A 16,666-nucleotide genomic window follows, 5' to 3' on the forward strand; every position below is an offset into this window, starting at 1 on the left:
GTATCAATTTAGTTTATAGGATCTTAAAAGACGAGAGTTGGATATTTGTTATCTTGGATTGCTGCTGGGAACAATACTAGGTTGCTGATTCTATAGCTGTAGGCAGGCTCGCGCTCAGCTCAGGCTAGGTTAGCCATGCATGCAATCCTGTCCCACAGCCCAATTTGGCTGGCTCGTAGCTCGGTGTAGTTCTTAGCCTGGTGGAATACGTTATATGCTTCCTGTGTAAGTAGTATATAGGTAATTAAGTGTACGTTTCGTTAGAAAGCTGGTAAGTCTCGTCTCGTATCCAGACACATTAAAGGTCAGTCCTATGTTCTCAGCGGTGAGCCAGGTACCTAGTAGTGATATTCCCGGGCCCCCCGGCTTTATTAAACTTGTAAGATAAATGGCCACTGTGAGCATGGTCTAGCTAGTAGTCTGCCGCGAGCACCCCGTTGCAGAAGAATGCATAGACTCATCAGGGGACCGTGGGCCCTTGAATAGGCGTCCTATAGTTTTAAATTCGAGACTCTTGATGAACATTAATATCGTGACGGGTTTTCCTATGCTTTGCAAGCCCACTTCTACTTTGATATGTCTTATGGCAAGAAACATCAGAACACCTGAAGGTTACTTTCTCATGCGTCTTTTTTCTATGCTCCCAGAGGCCTTGCCTCGACAGGAATATCATACCACATACTGAACATTTCTTCTTTTGATGTCCTCGGATCGACTTTCCCTCCATTGTTCTCTTAACCGCGGTTGCCTCCTTCAAATTCATGGCTGCTTTCTTCAAGGACTTCCAGCCTCCCGCAGCCTGCACTCTCGTGCCTTCTTTCAAGTTCGGCCATCCTCTCTCCTCCATAATTTTATGGCTAGCTGAGGCATATGATCGCAGAATTGCCCCACATAGCGTCTGCCCTGGTTCGAGGGTATTTTTTATCTCCTCTTCAGTACATTTAATACCCTTCTTTAAAGCATACGCCCAAAGAATTGAATCGGGGATATCCCTAAATGGGATGGCGTTATTGGTCTCTTTTTCGAAGTTGCGCATCCGAGCGACGAGAATCACGCGGCTTTCCTGTCCAGTTAAAGTCCAAGGTGACTCAGTTGAGCGACGCCGCCGCTCCATATTTTCCCCTTTGATTGTGAAATAGTCCTTCAGTATTGGAAGAGCTGTGAGCCCGGCCAACCCGACAGCGAAATTTATCGCTTCATCCATTAATCTTCCGAATAAATTCGCCTTTGGGAAAAACATTGTTTCCGGGTGAGGGCATCCAATAACAATTCTTTTGATTGGCATAGAATCATGATCATCTATATGAATCCCGACGCGAATTCCTTTTACTAGGAAGCTTTTAACGTTGGGTTCTTGCTCGTGGATCCACTTTTGGGCTGCAGCTCCGACAGCTAAGACAACCTTAGGGTTTGAGAGGATAAGACTGTCGACGGCGAATTGTCGGTGGAGTGCTTGAACATTCTCTGAAACTCCCCGCCACAAATCCTGGTCTCGCTCAAGAAAACGTCGAAGAGCAGTTGATTCTCGCCGATGCCACCTATCCCACATATCGATCCCATTCCTGCCTGGTAATAACCCTTTCCGAAGAAGCATGCGCATGCAAGGGTTTGTTGGATCCGCACACTCGCCATCTTCGAGATAGTCGGATCGAAATGTTGGATAGTTCCCAAAGATGCCCAAGCAAGCAGTCCCGTCAAAGGCACCTGAACCCCGTACCAAGTGCGCAATCGGTAACCCACTGAGCTCGATTTCCTTTACGGCGAATATCTGGAAGGAATCATAATACGACCGATGGTGTGGGAAGGGCTTCTGAAGGAGATAGTTCCTCACTTTGCTGAAAAGAGAGCATGGTATCACATCTTCAAGCTCCCGTAGAGGGTATGCGCTATCCAGGTATGAAACTCTATCAGAGCAAGTTAGCACTCCTGATCTAGACTTTTGTGGTAGCAAAGAATGGAAGCTTAGAAGTCTTTATCTCACTGATAGGGAGAGGTCTCCTCCATACTTTCCCACTTCTTCCGATATTCTCGTCCACCTATCTTTCGAATAATTAAGGTTGAGACCTCGAAAGGCTCAGTAGCGGGAACGCAATCAAGTGTCTGGTGTGAGTTGCTTTCGGCAGGCCTGGGCAGCGGTAAATTATTACTTCCAAATTTAGCTGGATTTGCGAATGCGTTTCCTTTATTAAAATATGTTGGCGCTATTATGTATTCATGAACCGGACTAGATGTTTAGGCGGCTCTCTGGCTCCGGGCCCGGGGCTAATATAGCTAATCTCGGCCCTAATTAGTCTTCTTTAAATTCTTTGGGTCTGCATGACTATCTCAGCTGCGGATTAAGAAGCTAGCTTAAAGGGAGAACAAATCCACCTTATTGGGGACTCATAATGGAACTAGCCCCAAGATAAAGACCATCTTAACTCAGCATCGACTACCTGGGTGTGTTCTAGATTGGAATTTGAGACGCTGGGACCATCTTGCCACGGCTTTAGCAACATGACTCTCGATATATTGTCACATACGTTTACGAAGCTAACATAGTCTGGGTGTATAGCCTCCATTTCATCGTTAGAAACAACCATCTCGATTCCAGCCACAGCCAGGGCCGGGGAGCGTATCGAAGAAGGTTTAAATTGCGAAAGATTGCTAACATCAAATCAGTGCAGGATCACGATTTGAACCTGATTTCTACTTCAAGACAATCTACCCGCTAGTGAGAGGGTTGAAGACGGAAATCGTTGATAGTATCTAATGAAAGGCAAACTACTAAAAACTAAGGCTAAAACATATGACTCCTGGTACTATATAACAAAATAAGGTATTGGATTAACAAAAGACGTCTCCTAAATATCCTCGCAATCACGAAATAAACATTCAATTCGTTGGTTGGCTAGTAGGGCTGATCACGGGCACAGTGACAATCCTCCGTGTAGGCTCCAGCATAACTGGCTGCCCTTCTACTTCATGTGACGGATTCCGCCTGTGTAGTAAATTTCTGGTCTGTACGGGTATTGGGGGAGAACTGGACGTCATATCTCGCCGTCCAAGATGGAGGAAGTTCAAGTCCGTGGGTGTTGGTACGATGGCGAGGCCTTGGGAAGGATACGTGTTATGGTAACCACCCACAAAATTTAGTTTCTGGTCGACAGAGGCTACGAACGGGTCATCCGTCATGACAGCAAATACAGGATCGAAGATCCTGCTGTTCGGATCATGATTTTTTGCTGGAAAACAACCACCGTTTTGCCCCAGATCGTAGCGTGAGTGCCAAGGGTAAGGGTTGAGTTTCGAACGAGGGAGCAGCCAGGTGATGGTGATACGATCCACAGGACTAGTTAGGTGAAGCACGGTTCCATTAGCATTTGCCGAGTATCAAACGTGATCTTAGTGAGGGTAACTTTGGAGGATATTTTTACATACGAAACTCTATTTGCTATGAGAAAATTCCGCCAGTCTTGACCTTGGGCCTGGTTCTGCTCTTTCGGAACTAAGCGCCCGATGACGATTGGGCCATTGTTTTGAGAAGTGGAGTGAAACGGATACTCGTCACTATACTGCTTTGTTAGAAAGCTAAATTCTGGAAAATTTCATCTATTCGTCGATGAAGTACTATGGGGAAGGTTACTTACACCTCACATGTTGGAAAATAAGGGAAAGTTGTGCGTATTACCACTGCACCGTTAGCCCCTATTCTGGTATTGCGCTGTGGACGAATCGTATAAACCAGCCATGGGTTGGGGTGCTGGTTCGGTTGGGGGCTGTTTCGCGCTCCGTGCTGGCGAGCCCAGTTCCTCGGAACGACCCGTGATCCCAGATTATGAAGGTAGTTTACAACGCCGGGCGCTCCTCGAACCAGTATTGCGCTTCTTATGTTCTCGCAAACCTGGGGAAAGTGCGTATAGGTACAAATATAAGTCAAGTCTTTGGTGGTGATAAGCCTTCGAGATGCAACGGCGACATGGCCCCCGTATGTTCGTCCAGCTACTGTATCCCGCACGTGGTAAGCAACCCAATTAGGATCTGATTCATCCTCGGAGTCTGACTCCGACTCCGGCGGGCTATAGTCACCGGTGCTATCCCTGTCTTGCTCGCTACTACTACTACCTGGGGCGTCTTTGGGATCAGGTGCGAACTCATCCCAGGGTCTCTCATCTGTCGGGAGCGCAGGGAAGCCTGCCACCTCCTTCCCGCCAATATCTATCCCGATTTTCAAAGGCTTGAAAACAGGCTCCGGGTCGATGTATAGCTCTTTGAACATAATTCCATAGCCGAAAAGAGGTGCTAGTAGAAATTCTAAACCCCTCTTTCGCAGTGACGTTCTGTCTTCATAGAATAGAAGCGGGGGCGACTTCTTCGCATCGACCGTAAAGTCTGGACAGCAGTACTAAAATGGGATAAATTTAGTGATGAGAAGAAGTCGGTTATAGTTAAGAGACCAAATACGACTTACACTAGCATATCCCTCTAAGCAGTACCCGTAAGTCCACTGCTCATCAAACCTTGTGACTCTGCGCTGGGAAGTCACTGTGTTCTGAGCTATTTGGGTCATCCCGGCGGGACAGCCGACTCTGCAAAGACCTGGTGCTGCAGGACCAGCCCGCTTCCGACTTGGCCCGGGGCCAACGACGCTCACTGAAAGTCACTGTTGTCAGCAAAGCATCCCATGCCACCAAGTACAGCTCGACCAACGAATCCTTTGAAATCTTACCTAAACCTTCATCTCCAACCCATCGACATGTATCCAATGGATTTTTTGTCATACTGTTGGAGGGGCAGCAGATGCTCGAGAACTTGCCGCCATCACAAGAGCCCCGTAGGCCCAAAGCATCGGTAGAGCTAAAACTACCGGATCCATATCCAAAAACGGAGTATCCAGCTACACATTTATCTCCACAGAAAGCGATATAGCAGTTTGTGCGAGGAGGTCGTTCCTGCGTTGCGGCTGGTGGGTACAAGACGTTAGCGGGTGACTACCTGTACATACTTATATATATTGCCCGTGATTGATCTTTTCACTTACCCATCGCCACAAACTTTGCGGGAGTGACGCCAACGGCAGCAGCTAAGCCAACGTTATCTAGCGTATCATGGTCAAGAGCCCATATCATCAAGCCACCGAGGCACTTTGTACCGGCCCAATGCCTCTTGAAGGCTATACTCTCGGCATCATCAAACGATACCCACTGATCGTCCCAGCTCATATACTTAACTCCAGCGACTTTATCGAAAACCGGTTTGGTTTTTTTCTTCTTTTGAATATCTTGGATCTCGATGTTCATCAAGATTCCGGCTGCGGCGCTACATCGGCCTGGTTTCCCAGCTTTGGAGAACTGACAACCCGGTTTAGTACAGGCTTTGCTCTTCAGAGTGAATGATCGGCCGTAAAATCCTAATCCCATATTTATTTTAGAGCCGCTTATCTTACTCCTCCACATTAGGTCCAGGGCTTGCTGTGTCATGGTTAAGTTTGTATGTGCTCCGACGTAGGGACCAGTCCATTTATTTGTCGCATCCCATGCCCCGACGAAATCATAGGACATGAGATTAAACCAATCGATATATCTCGCCATAGCGGAAAGATTAAAGTGCTGAAGGTACCAATAGGACGCCGGTATTGCGATTGAGATACCTGCACATTAAAAAAGAACTAAAGTTAGAAGACCAGTGGACAGGCAAAAACATGTTTAAGGGCCCTGTTCGAGACTCACCCCATCCTTTTGCTTCTGCTGTGAACGCTTGTCTCATTTCGCGCACGAGCAGTACATAGTTCTCGGTATCCGCTGGCTTGCCACCTCGGTCTAAGAAGTGTCAGCCTTAATTCAAGATCTTTACTGGCCTAAGCTGGGCTGAATTGATTTTTCGGGTCCCTACCCAATGCGCCAGGATACTCCCAGTCGATATCTATACCGTCGAAACCATATGACTTAATAAATAACACGACACTATCGACGAATATTTTTCTGGTTCTAGCCGTGGACACCATCTTCGAGAAGGTTTCTCTAGTAGGGCCGGGATCATTAAATGCCCAACCGCCTACTGCAATGAAAACTTTGAGGGTCGGTGAAGTCTTTTTCAGGGCTGTCACGTCCCCAAAAAGTTGAGCGTCTAGTGTACTCGTTGGTGCAATTTGGAAACTATGTGGATCAATAGAAGCGAAAGAATATATGAGATGTGTGAGGCCTGTCGTCCGAATTTTCGCAGGTGGAACAGCCGCACATCTTCGGGTGGTTGCCCATGATTCGTAGTACCCAACCCTTCTCAGTCCGAGAGCGTTTGCTGCGCATTTTGGTGCTGGAGTACTGCAGTTGCTTTGACAGCCTGCAGATTTGCTGCAAAAATCTTTGGTGAGACCACTATTGACGACGAATCTTGTTAGAATCTTCGAGTTCATGAAAGAAAACGTCCGTTTTTATTTATCTATGTATGGACGATTGGGGGTTTCTTTGTTATAAATTTACCAGAATCCGTATTTTGAACAGCAAACGTTCTATATATAGCCAGGGAATAGTTAATTATTATTATTGTCATAAACTACGATCGCGTATCGACTGCCATTCACTCACAAGAGGGCAGTTCTTTTTGCCAGCTGGTGCATCCTTTCCGCATTCTGCTTTGGCATTGCAACTGTTGATCCAATTAGCCGTTGGTTAAACCCAATAACAATCTAGCTTTTTGTGAACTTACTTGTTTAAGCACCCAGTGCCGCAAAAGTCAGGGCCAAAGCCACAGTTTCCGTACTAGAATTTGCCTCTTCGTCAGAATTCTGAGCAAATAGATGTATTACGACTAGAATTAGGTCGAATTGAAACCTACTTTACTACAACAGCCAACTTTGCATGGTACTTTAGCCGAGCATTTTGCTTGTGCTTGCACCACTTTAGAGATGTATGTTAGCTACTATTCTAAAGGAAATTAATTGGGTCGGCCAACTGCAATCTCAAGTTGGCATAGAGTGTACTTTACCTGCAAGGTATAATAAGAGGGTTAGAAACGGAAGAAGTTTATGGAAAATCATTTTGAACTATAAATTGTGCAAGCATTTGAAGTTTTGATTTATATGATCATATATATGAGTAGGTGGGTATTGAATGATATGAATTCTAGATTTGCATCGGCTCTGAGGACTTATATATAAAGGTATCTATTAACTTATATTCAAGCACGTGAAAGCTATCGTATAACTTGAGCTAAGTAGCATAATTTTTTAACCGTATAACCCTGCCGTTCATTGACTTGTGTATACCCGCAAGTCAGCTCTTGTGATGTGCCACTTGATCGGTACCATGGCCATGGTGGCCAGGCGAAACACAGGGCTGTGTGGTATTTTGCGTGCCAAATTTGGCAAATGCGGCACGGAGCTTAGCCTCGAATCCCTAAACGTTATAAACGACCCTATCGATATTACATTGCCGTGCCTGGGCCCCACCAATGCTTTAATAAAAAGGGAATTTTACAATGAATTAGTACCCTAATTATCGGAATCATGTTATAAAGTCAGAGATCCTGGCGCTAGGACCCTGCATGGAGTTTTGAAACTTAAAACAATGTGCCTAGGCGCATGGCCGAAATGCGATTCCGCGTCGCTACAACCTTATTTCTATATTCGCATTGACTGCTCAGCCGGCCTGCGTTCGGAAAAAAAGGCCAATAAGCTTTCCGGTAGTATATTTACAGAATTTATCCAGGCGTTCGGTGCGGCAAATACTCGACGACATAGTATCGGATGGCTGTGCTTTAGCGAGGCCCTGCGCAGCTACGGACGTCGGAAGGCAAAGATCAACGGGCCGCTTAGTGACAGAAACGAGATTCTGATTTTTTTTTTATGGTGATGGCACGTATAAAGTGCCTTGTCTGTGCCAGAAGTGGGATTCACAGTGACGGGGTATTATATTTTCACGACAATAAGTTAGGTCAGACGTGTGTCATAATTTGGCGACAAGTCTTGAGCGCGGCGGCACATTCAAGGCAAGAAAGTGAGACTTTATGATCATGCTAATTATGAGCCTCTGTTCTCGCAAACGAACCGCCAGGCGTTATCGTGGCGCTAAGCATTTTCCATCCCGAATAGCAATCAGGCATTTGATGGCAGGGCAAGTGAAGCTTGTCTCCAAACTCCCAGAGGCTATGATCATATCGTTTAGAGATATCATAGTATATCTTAATCGGATTGTTATTTTGGGCTATTGACATCTAGCTCGTATGACAGCAGTGTTAAAACTGTGCTTTGGGAAGGGAAAAGATAGATGATGTATTAGAGAGCGTACACACCGACTTAAACATCAAGAACTCTATCTACTATCGTTATAAAACCAGATATTCTAGTTCGATATTCTATTTGGAGGTGATACAAAATCTTTCTTAGTATACCCATCTCACAGATCGACCAAATGCTTTACCCCCCATTTAAATTTATTTCTCTTTTCATCCTATATCGGGTGCATGCCGTGAGAGGATTAATGAACCTCTTACCCAACGCTGGGGAAACTTTTGATAATGAAGATACATCTATTAAGAACTGCGTTAACGCTTATAACAAGACTTTGGATTGTACCAAAGATATTCGCCTTGTTCGCCATTACTATCAATACGAATGGACAAGCGATAAACTGACGGCCTTGTGCACACCACAATGTTCCAACGCAATTGATAGCTGGTCGGCAGAAGTCAAGGAATTTTGCGATGAACATGACCCGCCGTTTTTCATTGGGGACGATTCCTATAAGGGTAGTGTCGACACTGACAAGTTGAGATACGGTCTCGACATGGTTTGTACGAAGTCCACAGACGAAGAGTAAGTACTAATTTCTTTTATTTTCGTTGAATCCTTACCTTTACTTATTTTTTCTTTTGTAAAACTATTGCTCAAGAGCCTAGAATAGTAACTGACATGGTATAATACAGGAGTTCCGGTAACTGGTGTCAACACGAAGCCGAAAAATGGCATACCTATCTGGAGCCTTCCTTCAAAAATGCTCTGCATGGCCTTGAGCAACGCGAGGAACGGGATCAGCCTTTCGACTTACCAAGCCACGAGACCACAGGTCTCCTCTCTGCCTACCCAAAATCAGTCTTGTGTTCTTCATGCTTCTTTGATCGGTTGGGAATCCAAGCAACTACTCATTCCTCTAACTGGTCGCCGGCACTGGCAAACGACTATGTCGCGCTAGGGAAAATGTGTATTAAGAGCAACAAGAGCGCTATCAAACCTGCAAGTAAAACCATTCCGCGACCGACAGGAATATCTAGCCTCCTATCGCAAACGTGGTCGACGGGCGCAGCCCAAGAAGCACCTACTATTCCTGCAGAACGGATATCGTGCGAAGACACCGCAAGAGTCACTTTCTCAGATACAGATACTCCACTGAGTCTCAGCAACAACCTTATTGTGAGCACAGCGGAGTTGCTTCATGTTAATGGAATCCCTCTAACAGGGGCAAATATCCTAACACCATGGAGAATACTGGCCAAAAATAAATATAGGGCATGTACGCCTTTAAATTGCGAGATTTTGAGGGTGGATAAGGGAGAAAGCTGTGAGGATGTCATACATGCTGCGGGAACGACAGCTGAACTATTCTTTTCCTGGAATCCTTATTTGATTGGGAATTGTGCATCAGGGTTGGCAGAACTTCAAAATGTATGCGTCGGGCCGCCAGGAGGTCGTTATAAACTTCCAAACCCAGTTTTCGGTACGTGAATCCCTATCAATACATTCTTGATAAAACAATCAAAAGCTGACGTTTTGCCGCTTAGACGAAAACCCGCATATGAAATTAAATATGTTTTCAGATATGGGGAATTGAATTTTAAGTCCCCACACGCGCGTCTACTAATGGGACTAGGACCCATCCTGACCTCAAAGAGGTGGGGCTTCGAACGTTTCACCGCGTAGTAGTTTGGGAATTTTGATAGTTTAATAGTATCTGGACGGATTACGTGATCACGTGATGTTCAAATATCCAAATCCATTTAATTAATTGAATGTATTTCATTGCATTGTTATCAATGTCTTATATATCAAATATTGCAAATTACTGTGTATGTTGCGTATCACTCGACGCCGGTTGTAAACTCATAGAACTTAGCTATAGCTAGTTCGTACCATTTACGTATCTTGTTATTCCTAAAGTTGTCACTCTTAAGCTTCTTCATCAGCGCTAGAACTCTCGATCCTCGGGGATAACATCTGATCTCGGATCCTTTATTGATAAAACTAACCCCCCCCCAAAAAAAAATAAAATAAAATAAAATAAAATAAAATAAAAAAAAAAAAAAAAAGCGAAGATAGGAGAAATCACCATAGAAGGGGGCTACATCGTATAGTCTCTTCCTCTTTCTTATTATTCTTGAGAAAGTGCGACCTGGGCATAAAGGAGAGGCATTGCTGTGGGCGACTGGAAGCAAAAAAAGCTGATGTCGACGCTGTGTATTCTCATACTTCGTTCGGATACTGAGCTCAGCCACTTACGGCAACCGCAGTGAAAATTTAACCGCCTCGACAGTTTCCCGTATCTATAATTCATTTGAATGGAGAAATCTAGGTACATGTATATTCAGTTTTAACGTGATAATACCTGTGCCTTTTGATTACTAAATAGTCCGGTCGGTAAATTTAGATCGAACTACTCAGCCAAGTGAAGTTTTATGCTGTCAAACGGCATGGTGGTCGCGGGTAGTATCCTTTACCAATTGTATTAGCAAGGCTCTTAAGACCTTCGGTTGGGATATACCGAGAAAAATAGATGCTACAAGTAGCTGCAGTATGACGAGTAACTTGGACTCTACTGAGCCCATCTAAGATGCCACACGAATTAATATGCATTTATTCTTGTCATATAAAAAAGCTTTAAGAAGAAAATAGAATTTAGCCATGGCGCCCGATGTGTCAGCTTAGATGCTCATGTGCGTACTGTGCCGCTGTTGGTCTGCGACGCGGCGCCGTGCAACCCCCACTGTACGGCGCGCCTGTTGAGTACAGCTATATATACCGACAGCTATAGGCAAGCTTTTAAAAAAAGAGGTCTTTGTATACTAGTTATGATATTGAAATTTTGAAACCGCAGCTTGAAATCGTATTTAGTTTTGCCAAATACCCTTGTATTGGTGCCCGCTCTTCGTCCCTTTCTAAATTTAAGGTTCATCGAACAGTTTTCCGTTTTTAACTTGACGCCAGGGTCAGGATCCCGATTGCCTAGCCGCGGCGGAGCTTGATGGAGGTCATCTAGTCTTAGCTTAGGATCGACCATACTAGAGCGGCGGCGTCCGCTTTCCGCCCTGGCACGTTAGGATATATGGACAAGGTGGGTGCATGTAGTGCCTTTAGTGGCGTTACAAAGGGGTCATGATAGGATCCATGATCCCATGCCCCAGTCAAAATATACCTACATTATCATAAGCGAATACCGAACAAATCGGAATATTTCAATCGACAGTATTTCTTACCTGAGCCTGTCCAGGAAGGGGGCTATACTCCGTGGTTCTCTCGATCTCGGGAGTCGCAAACATCCAGAACCAAAAAATACGAATACGGGGTTTCAAAGCTGCTTGGCGACCTTAACACATTGGGGGATGAGGTGCCATATCTGTTTTTTCTTGTAGAAACGGTGTATATATACCTTAGAAAGATGTATTGAAATCGGGATTACTCAAGACAGAACTTTCGATTCACTATTAAGTAAAGAAAAAATATATCTATAAATTGATCACACTATTATCATCATCAACAACCTTTGAAACTAGCTGGCCCCGTTCCAAACTACAGTAAACAATCAGAATACCTATTATCGTCGACCGATTAATAAGATTTCACCCCCCCCCAGAACCATGCACATCCCTTTTCTTGTGTTAGCCCTCATTGGGTTCATGAACAGCTGTCAAGCGTACATTCCTCCGTCTGCAAGAGACTTACAAGGTACGGAACCCTTAATCTACTTGATATAGTATTTTCAAATTGATATGCTCATACTTTCTCTAGCTCGCCAATCTGCAATTGCTGGCTGCAAAGAATGGTTTACGACATTCCTTGGTGATACTTGTACGACGGTGGCCGTATTGAACGATATCACGGTCGATGATTTTATCAAATGGGTAAGCAATCGTGCAAGTTGCATAGTCACGATGCTAAGACTTTCGCTAACACATATTGCACCTGCTAGAACCCGTCCCTTAAGAAAGGGGTATGCGATGAAGTTATTCTCCCGGGTACCCATTACTGTGTGGGAATCCAGCAGGCCACCACAATGACTACGACTACGGCGAAACCCACGAAACCCACAACTACAGGGAACGGCGTTTCCACTCCCAGCCCAATCCAAACCGGCATGATCAAAACTTGTAACAAATTCCATCTTGTTGCAGAGGGGCAAAGCTGTCCCAACATCGTTTCAAAATATCCAGGCATTAGCATTGACCTCTTATTCAAGTGGAATCTAGCTGTTGGAAAGACTTGCACGGGGATGCGGGCAAAGGCCTATATTTGTGTTGGTGTTATCGGCGGTACGCCCACTACAAAGGCTATGACAACGGCAGCAAAGACTATCTTCAACCGTAACAAGAGTGTCAAATCAGTTCTCAGGAGCTTTTTCGGTTGGAATCTATCCGGTAAAGGTAGTTGTATGCATGTGAAGACTTGCTTGCGGCGTTATATTGTATCGTCGGTCCCGCATGCTGCCCCAACCCCTACCAACAAGCCCAAAAAAACTGGAGTGAATCCGACCCCGACTCCCGTTCAGCCGGGTCAAATCAAAGGCTGCAAAGAATGGGTATACGTCAAATTAGGCCAAATCTGTCAGGATATCATTGACTCAAAGCCAGCTTTGAAGCTTACGATGACGCAATTGTATACTTGGAATCCCGCAATCGGTAGGGCCTGTTCTGACATGTGGGCGGGGGCCTACCTGTGTGTTCGGGTCAAATAAAATTCGGCTAGGTAGACAGTATCCCTGTTAGTAGCTTCGAGTTCAACGTTCTAGAGAATCCTGCCATTTGTAGTTCTAATCTTACATGTATTTACAAGCCGCGGAGTAGATGGGCCGGTAGTATATCGGTAAATTTCAAGAGCACTTATTATAACTATATTTGTATTAATAGATTCCAAGAGTTAAATGGCTACCTGTAGCCAATTTTGAATAGCTTTCTAGGTAGCTACAATGCAACAATTTATCGTTGTCACTAGGTCTAACTAAAATGCATTATATTATTACGTTTGATATATCGATATTGATAGCTCGAGTATGGTGTCCCAAATGTGTCAGATGTTTTTATGTATATATTGAATGAAAAAATGGGCCCCCTAACCACGTTTGGGAACCACTCTACTTACTTTCGGCTACACTAGGCGCCCATACGCTCTACTGGCTGGCCTACTGGCTGGCCTACTGGGTTGTGGGCCGGTTCGTAGGCGGGTAGGCTACCCACCAGCCTGTCTGCCAGCCTGTCTACCAGCCCGTCTACCAGCCTGTTTACCAGCCCGTTTACCAGCTTAAAGACGTGCGGGCTGGTTTGTGAACCAGTTTATGAACTGCCAGCCTGTGAATTAGTAGCCTGTGAACCAGCTTAAAGACGTGCGGGCTGGCCTGGGGATACCAGCCTATGTGTGAGTCTTCGGAACGCGTGGGTAACTGGTCTGGCCCAAAATAGGTTGAGTGGTTACTAATGTGGTTGAGGGCCCACTTTTTCTGCCCGACATATATATAAAAACATCTGACACATTTGGGACGCCGTGCTCGAGGTCGCGGGGTACATAGTATGTTGGATTCTGGTGCAACACGATGAGCCAAGAACGACAGACTTTCAGATGGCAAGGGTATCCCTGCCAGACTTATCACCAAACATGCCGGATTCGGATCACTTGCCACATTCCTGCATCCTCCTTAACTCTGCCACACGGAAGACGTTACTCTGCCACCTGCTTGCGATTGATGCAACAGCAGTCGCAGTTGGCTTGATTTCTATTTATGCCCCCTCTTTACCCAAACCAAATTACTTCAGCATTCAACCTCATCTCGATATTAATAATACCGTTCAAAATGCATAAGGATATTCTTCCACTATCACCTGTCGATATCCAGCTTGAAATTCTCTCTTATCTAGATGATTACCGAAGCTTTATTAGATGGACGCGAGTGAGCTTTGCTTAATTCTTGCACACGCTCAGTCACTCAAACTAAAATTGGTACTTCCATAGGTATCAAAACGATGGAGGGACTTCGTCAGATCTCCTTCGCTCGAACCACTCTATCGGCGATTCGTTGACGGAAATTGGCCTAAGGAGTACAAACAAATCAGCCGTAGGAGAGCTTGCCCAACAAACTCCCGAACACCTAGATTCGGGGAAATCTTAAGTACACTCGAAAGAAATCTGGCAGATATTAAAGAAGGTCGCCTTCACGAGGCTGGGACATTTGTTATTCCTCAAGTTGGACGTGTCGAATTTTGTTACGCGAATGGGTACTTGGCTGCATTCAGTCCAGGAAAGAGTGGCACCGCTGAACGGGATATAATATACGTTTATGACCTATCAATTGCACTTAGTCCCACAACGGTTATCAATGCGCGGAGGATTAAATGTCGGGGTAAGATTAAACATATATCGATTGCGGATGGTTATATGGCGTCGATGATACAGGATCGGGAAGATAGGACAAAGTGAGACCCGGGTTGTTCCCAGCAATAACAGAAGCATTCTAACAAGTCGCAGAATAACTATTAGCTTAGTAGATTTGATTACGTTCGCTGAAAGATCCTTCAATTCAACGGTGCAGAATTTGGATTATAGCACATACGTGTCAATTCTCAATGATAGCGGAACGGATTCTTTCACCAACCGAGAAAAAGGTCGATCTTCGCAGCCCCTACAACTATCGAATTCACCAGAGTTTTTCCGCACAAACGGTAGCCATGTAGTCTTCTCGGCTAGTTTCCTAACTCACTACACTATCTGGGAAGTCGGAATTAATTCGGATGCTCCGATAATCGGGAATTCATACAGCCTAGATCCCTTTTGGAATGGTTTTCTAGTCTACATGTGGACAAGTGATGCCACTTGGGACAAGCATCTTCCTCTCTCGTATTACCTATCCCTGGACGAAAGCTGCGATATATACACGGTCATAGATGGTTACCTCGAGGAACGGGGTTGTTTTTATGACTATGATCGTTATCTATGCCGTTATGCCTGCAGAATGGACGGGAAGCCCTATCGTATGAAAATGACAGCCGTAATTCCACCCTACAGGAACCCCGACCTTGGCGGTCCACCCTCATGCTCCATTGCACGCCGGCTTTTCAGCTTTCCCAGTGGAGGCCAGAACCTTTTTTCGTACTCCCCGGCAGATACCAAAGATGAAGAGAAAGAAGCGATAGATATCTTCCCTAAAGATATGATAATTTTTGGTGATCGTACGCGTTTCTCTCGCATTGTTGTAGATAAAAAGCAGCCTAGGCATGATGAAGACCGTGGATTTCTGTACCACGATGATTTCCCACCAGACACGGAGTTTGCGACAGAATGGGAGTACAACATTCAGTATCTCGATCAACATGCATTCTACCGGTTTCCGACGGCTGAAATGCGTGCTACGAGGACTTCAGCCGCCAAATTAATCCCCCACCTTTCGCCAACCTCTGTGTTATGGCAAGTTCAAATTAAGGACGAGCAGATTCCAATGGACGGAGATGAAGATCTAAATGTTCGGAAAGTGCAGATTGTTGGGTTGAAGCCAACATTTTTAGTCCGAGAAAAGATCGTCTATAAATATCATGATAACGAAAGCTCTAACGCTCCCGACGATGAAGACCATAACGACGAAGGTAACGATGGCGAAGGAAATGGCGACCGAAATAATGATAGTGAAAATAACAACAGCGGAAATCGTGAAGGCGAAGGTAACGATGGCCAAGAAAGCCACAGCCGAGAAAACAACGGCGAAGACAACGACGGCGAAGATGAGTATAGTGAGGGGCGAATGAGATACGTTTTCGACAAAAAGAATGTCCCGGAGCCTGCCTCGGTATGCAAAATGGTGTTAGACCACGAACTCAATCGCGGTCTTAAGTGGGATGGGGACGATCAATATATAGTACTCCGCCATTATCAACCTATACCAGTATCACCTGGAGAAGAGCCACCCGTACCGAGTTTTAGCACCATGTTTACTTTATTTCGGTACGGGGATGAAGCTGATGCACCAATATCTTATAATATTCGCTATCACGAGGCATCCTCGTGATACTCCTACCAGAAAGTTTCTGGGACTAGTGGGTTCTACCTTGTCCTCGTATGTTATGGTTTCCTTGAGCTAAATTTAATGCTAAAGTTATCCTCGATAAATGTCTACCGCCCCTCCTGATCCTCAAGATTTCCGACATTAGGAAGACTTTATTACCTCCAGGCTTATCTCTTAGCCAGACCTGGAAGCCCTAGGCAGGTATTCGGTCATTGGGAAAGGGGTCTTGAAGTAGAAGAAAAACAAAGATGCCTAAACGGGCATTTTTTCATAAATAGTGGCGTCTTGGCGATTGGGACCACAGCACCGCATGCAGATTGCTTCCTCATCAAACGCTGGGTTATTAGCCTTGAGGCCACTTGGTTACCACGTTGCTACCCGTACATAGTACAGGAAATCATTTATTAGGAGATTGCATTGATTTAAGTAGTTACACAGGA

General features: G+C 45.1%; 5 protein-coding genes across 5 annotated transcripts; 3 read left to right on the plus strand and 2 right to left on the minus strand.

Moving 5' to 3' along the window:
• Positions 1-499: 499 nt before the first annotated feature.
• AOL_s00210g222 (uncharacterized protein) lies at positions 500-2,004 on the minus strand (the record flags this gene model as incomplete). Its single annotated transcript, XM_011129024.1, has 2 exons — positions 500-1,904; positions 1,982-2,004. The coding sequence occupies 2 exons, from the start codon at positions 2,002-2,004 to the stop codon at positions 500-502; spliced, it is 1,428 nt and encodes a 475-aa protein (XP_011127326.1).
• An 870-nt stretch (positions 2,005-2,874) lies between these two features.
• Positions 2,875-7,015, minus strand: AOL_s00210g223 (uncharacterized protein; the record flags this gene model as incomplete). The annotated part of the gene is made up of 13 exons (XM_011129025.1): positions 2,875-3,331; positions 3,421-3,549; positions 3,630-4,384; positions 4,451-4,632; positions 4,709-4,942; positions 5,021-5,629; positions 5,709-5,798; positions 5,872-6,353; positions 6,459-6,487; positions 6,564-6,624; positions 6,685-6,737; positions 6,814-6,875; positions 6,964-7,015. 13 exons carry the CDS (start codon positions 7,013-7,015, stop codon positions 2,875-2,877), a joined length of 3,195 nt encoding a protein of 1,064 aa, XP_011127327.1.
• A 1,441-nt stretch (positions 7,016-8,456) lies between these two features.
• Positions 8,457-9,803, plus strand: AOL_s00210g224 (uncharacterized protein; the record flags this gene model as incomplete). The annotated part of the gene is made up of 3 exons (XM_011129026.1): positions 8,457-8,791; positions 8,902-9,689; positions 9,754-9,803. The coding sequence occupies 3 exons, from the start codon at positions 8,457-8,459 to the stop codon at positions 9,801-9,803; spliced, it is 1,173 nt and encodes a 390-aa protein (XP_011127328.1).
• Positions 9,804-11,862: 2,059 nt separating this feature from the next.
• Positions 11,863-12,917, plus strand: AOL_s00210g225 (uncharacterized protein; the record flags this gene model as incomplete). The annotated part of the gene is made up of 3 exons (XM_011129027.1): positions 11,863-11,911; positions 11,975-12,087; positions 12,156-12,917. 3 exons carry the CDS (start codon positions 11,863-11,865, stop codon positions 12,915-12,917), a joined length of 924 nt encoding a protein of 307 aa, XP_011127329.1.
• A 1,110-nt stretch (positions 12,918-14,027) lies between these two features.
• Positions 14,028-16,229, plus strand: AOL_s00210g226 (uncharacterized protein; the record flags this gene model as incomplete). The annotated part of the gene is made up of 3 exons (XM_011129028.1): positions 14,028-14,123; positions 14,186-14,646; positions 14,711-16,229. The coding sequence occupies 3 exons, from the start codon at positions 14,028-14,030 to the stop codon at positions 16,227-16,229; spliced, it is 2,076 nt and encodes a 691-aa protein (XP_011127330.1).
• Positions 16,230-16,666: the final 437 nt, after the last annotated feature.

Source organism: Orbilia oligospora, assembly GCF_000225545.1.
Source record: "Orbilia oligospora ATCC 24927 unplaced genomic scaffold scaffold00210, whole genome shotgun sequence".
Lineage (NCBI taxonomy): Eukaryota > Fungi > Ascomycota > Orbiliomycetes > Orbiliales > Orbiliaceae > Orbilia > Orbilia oligospora.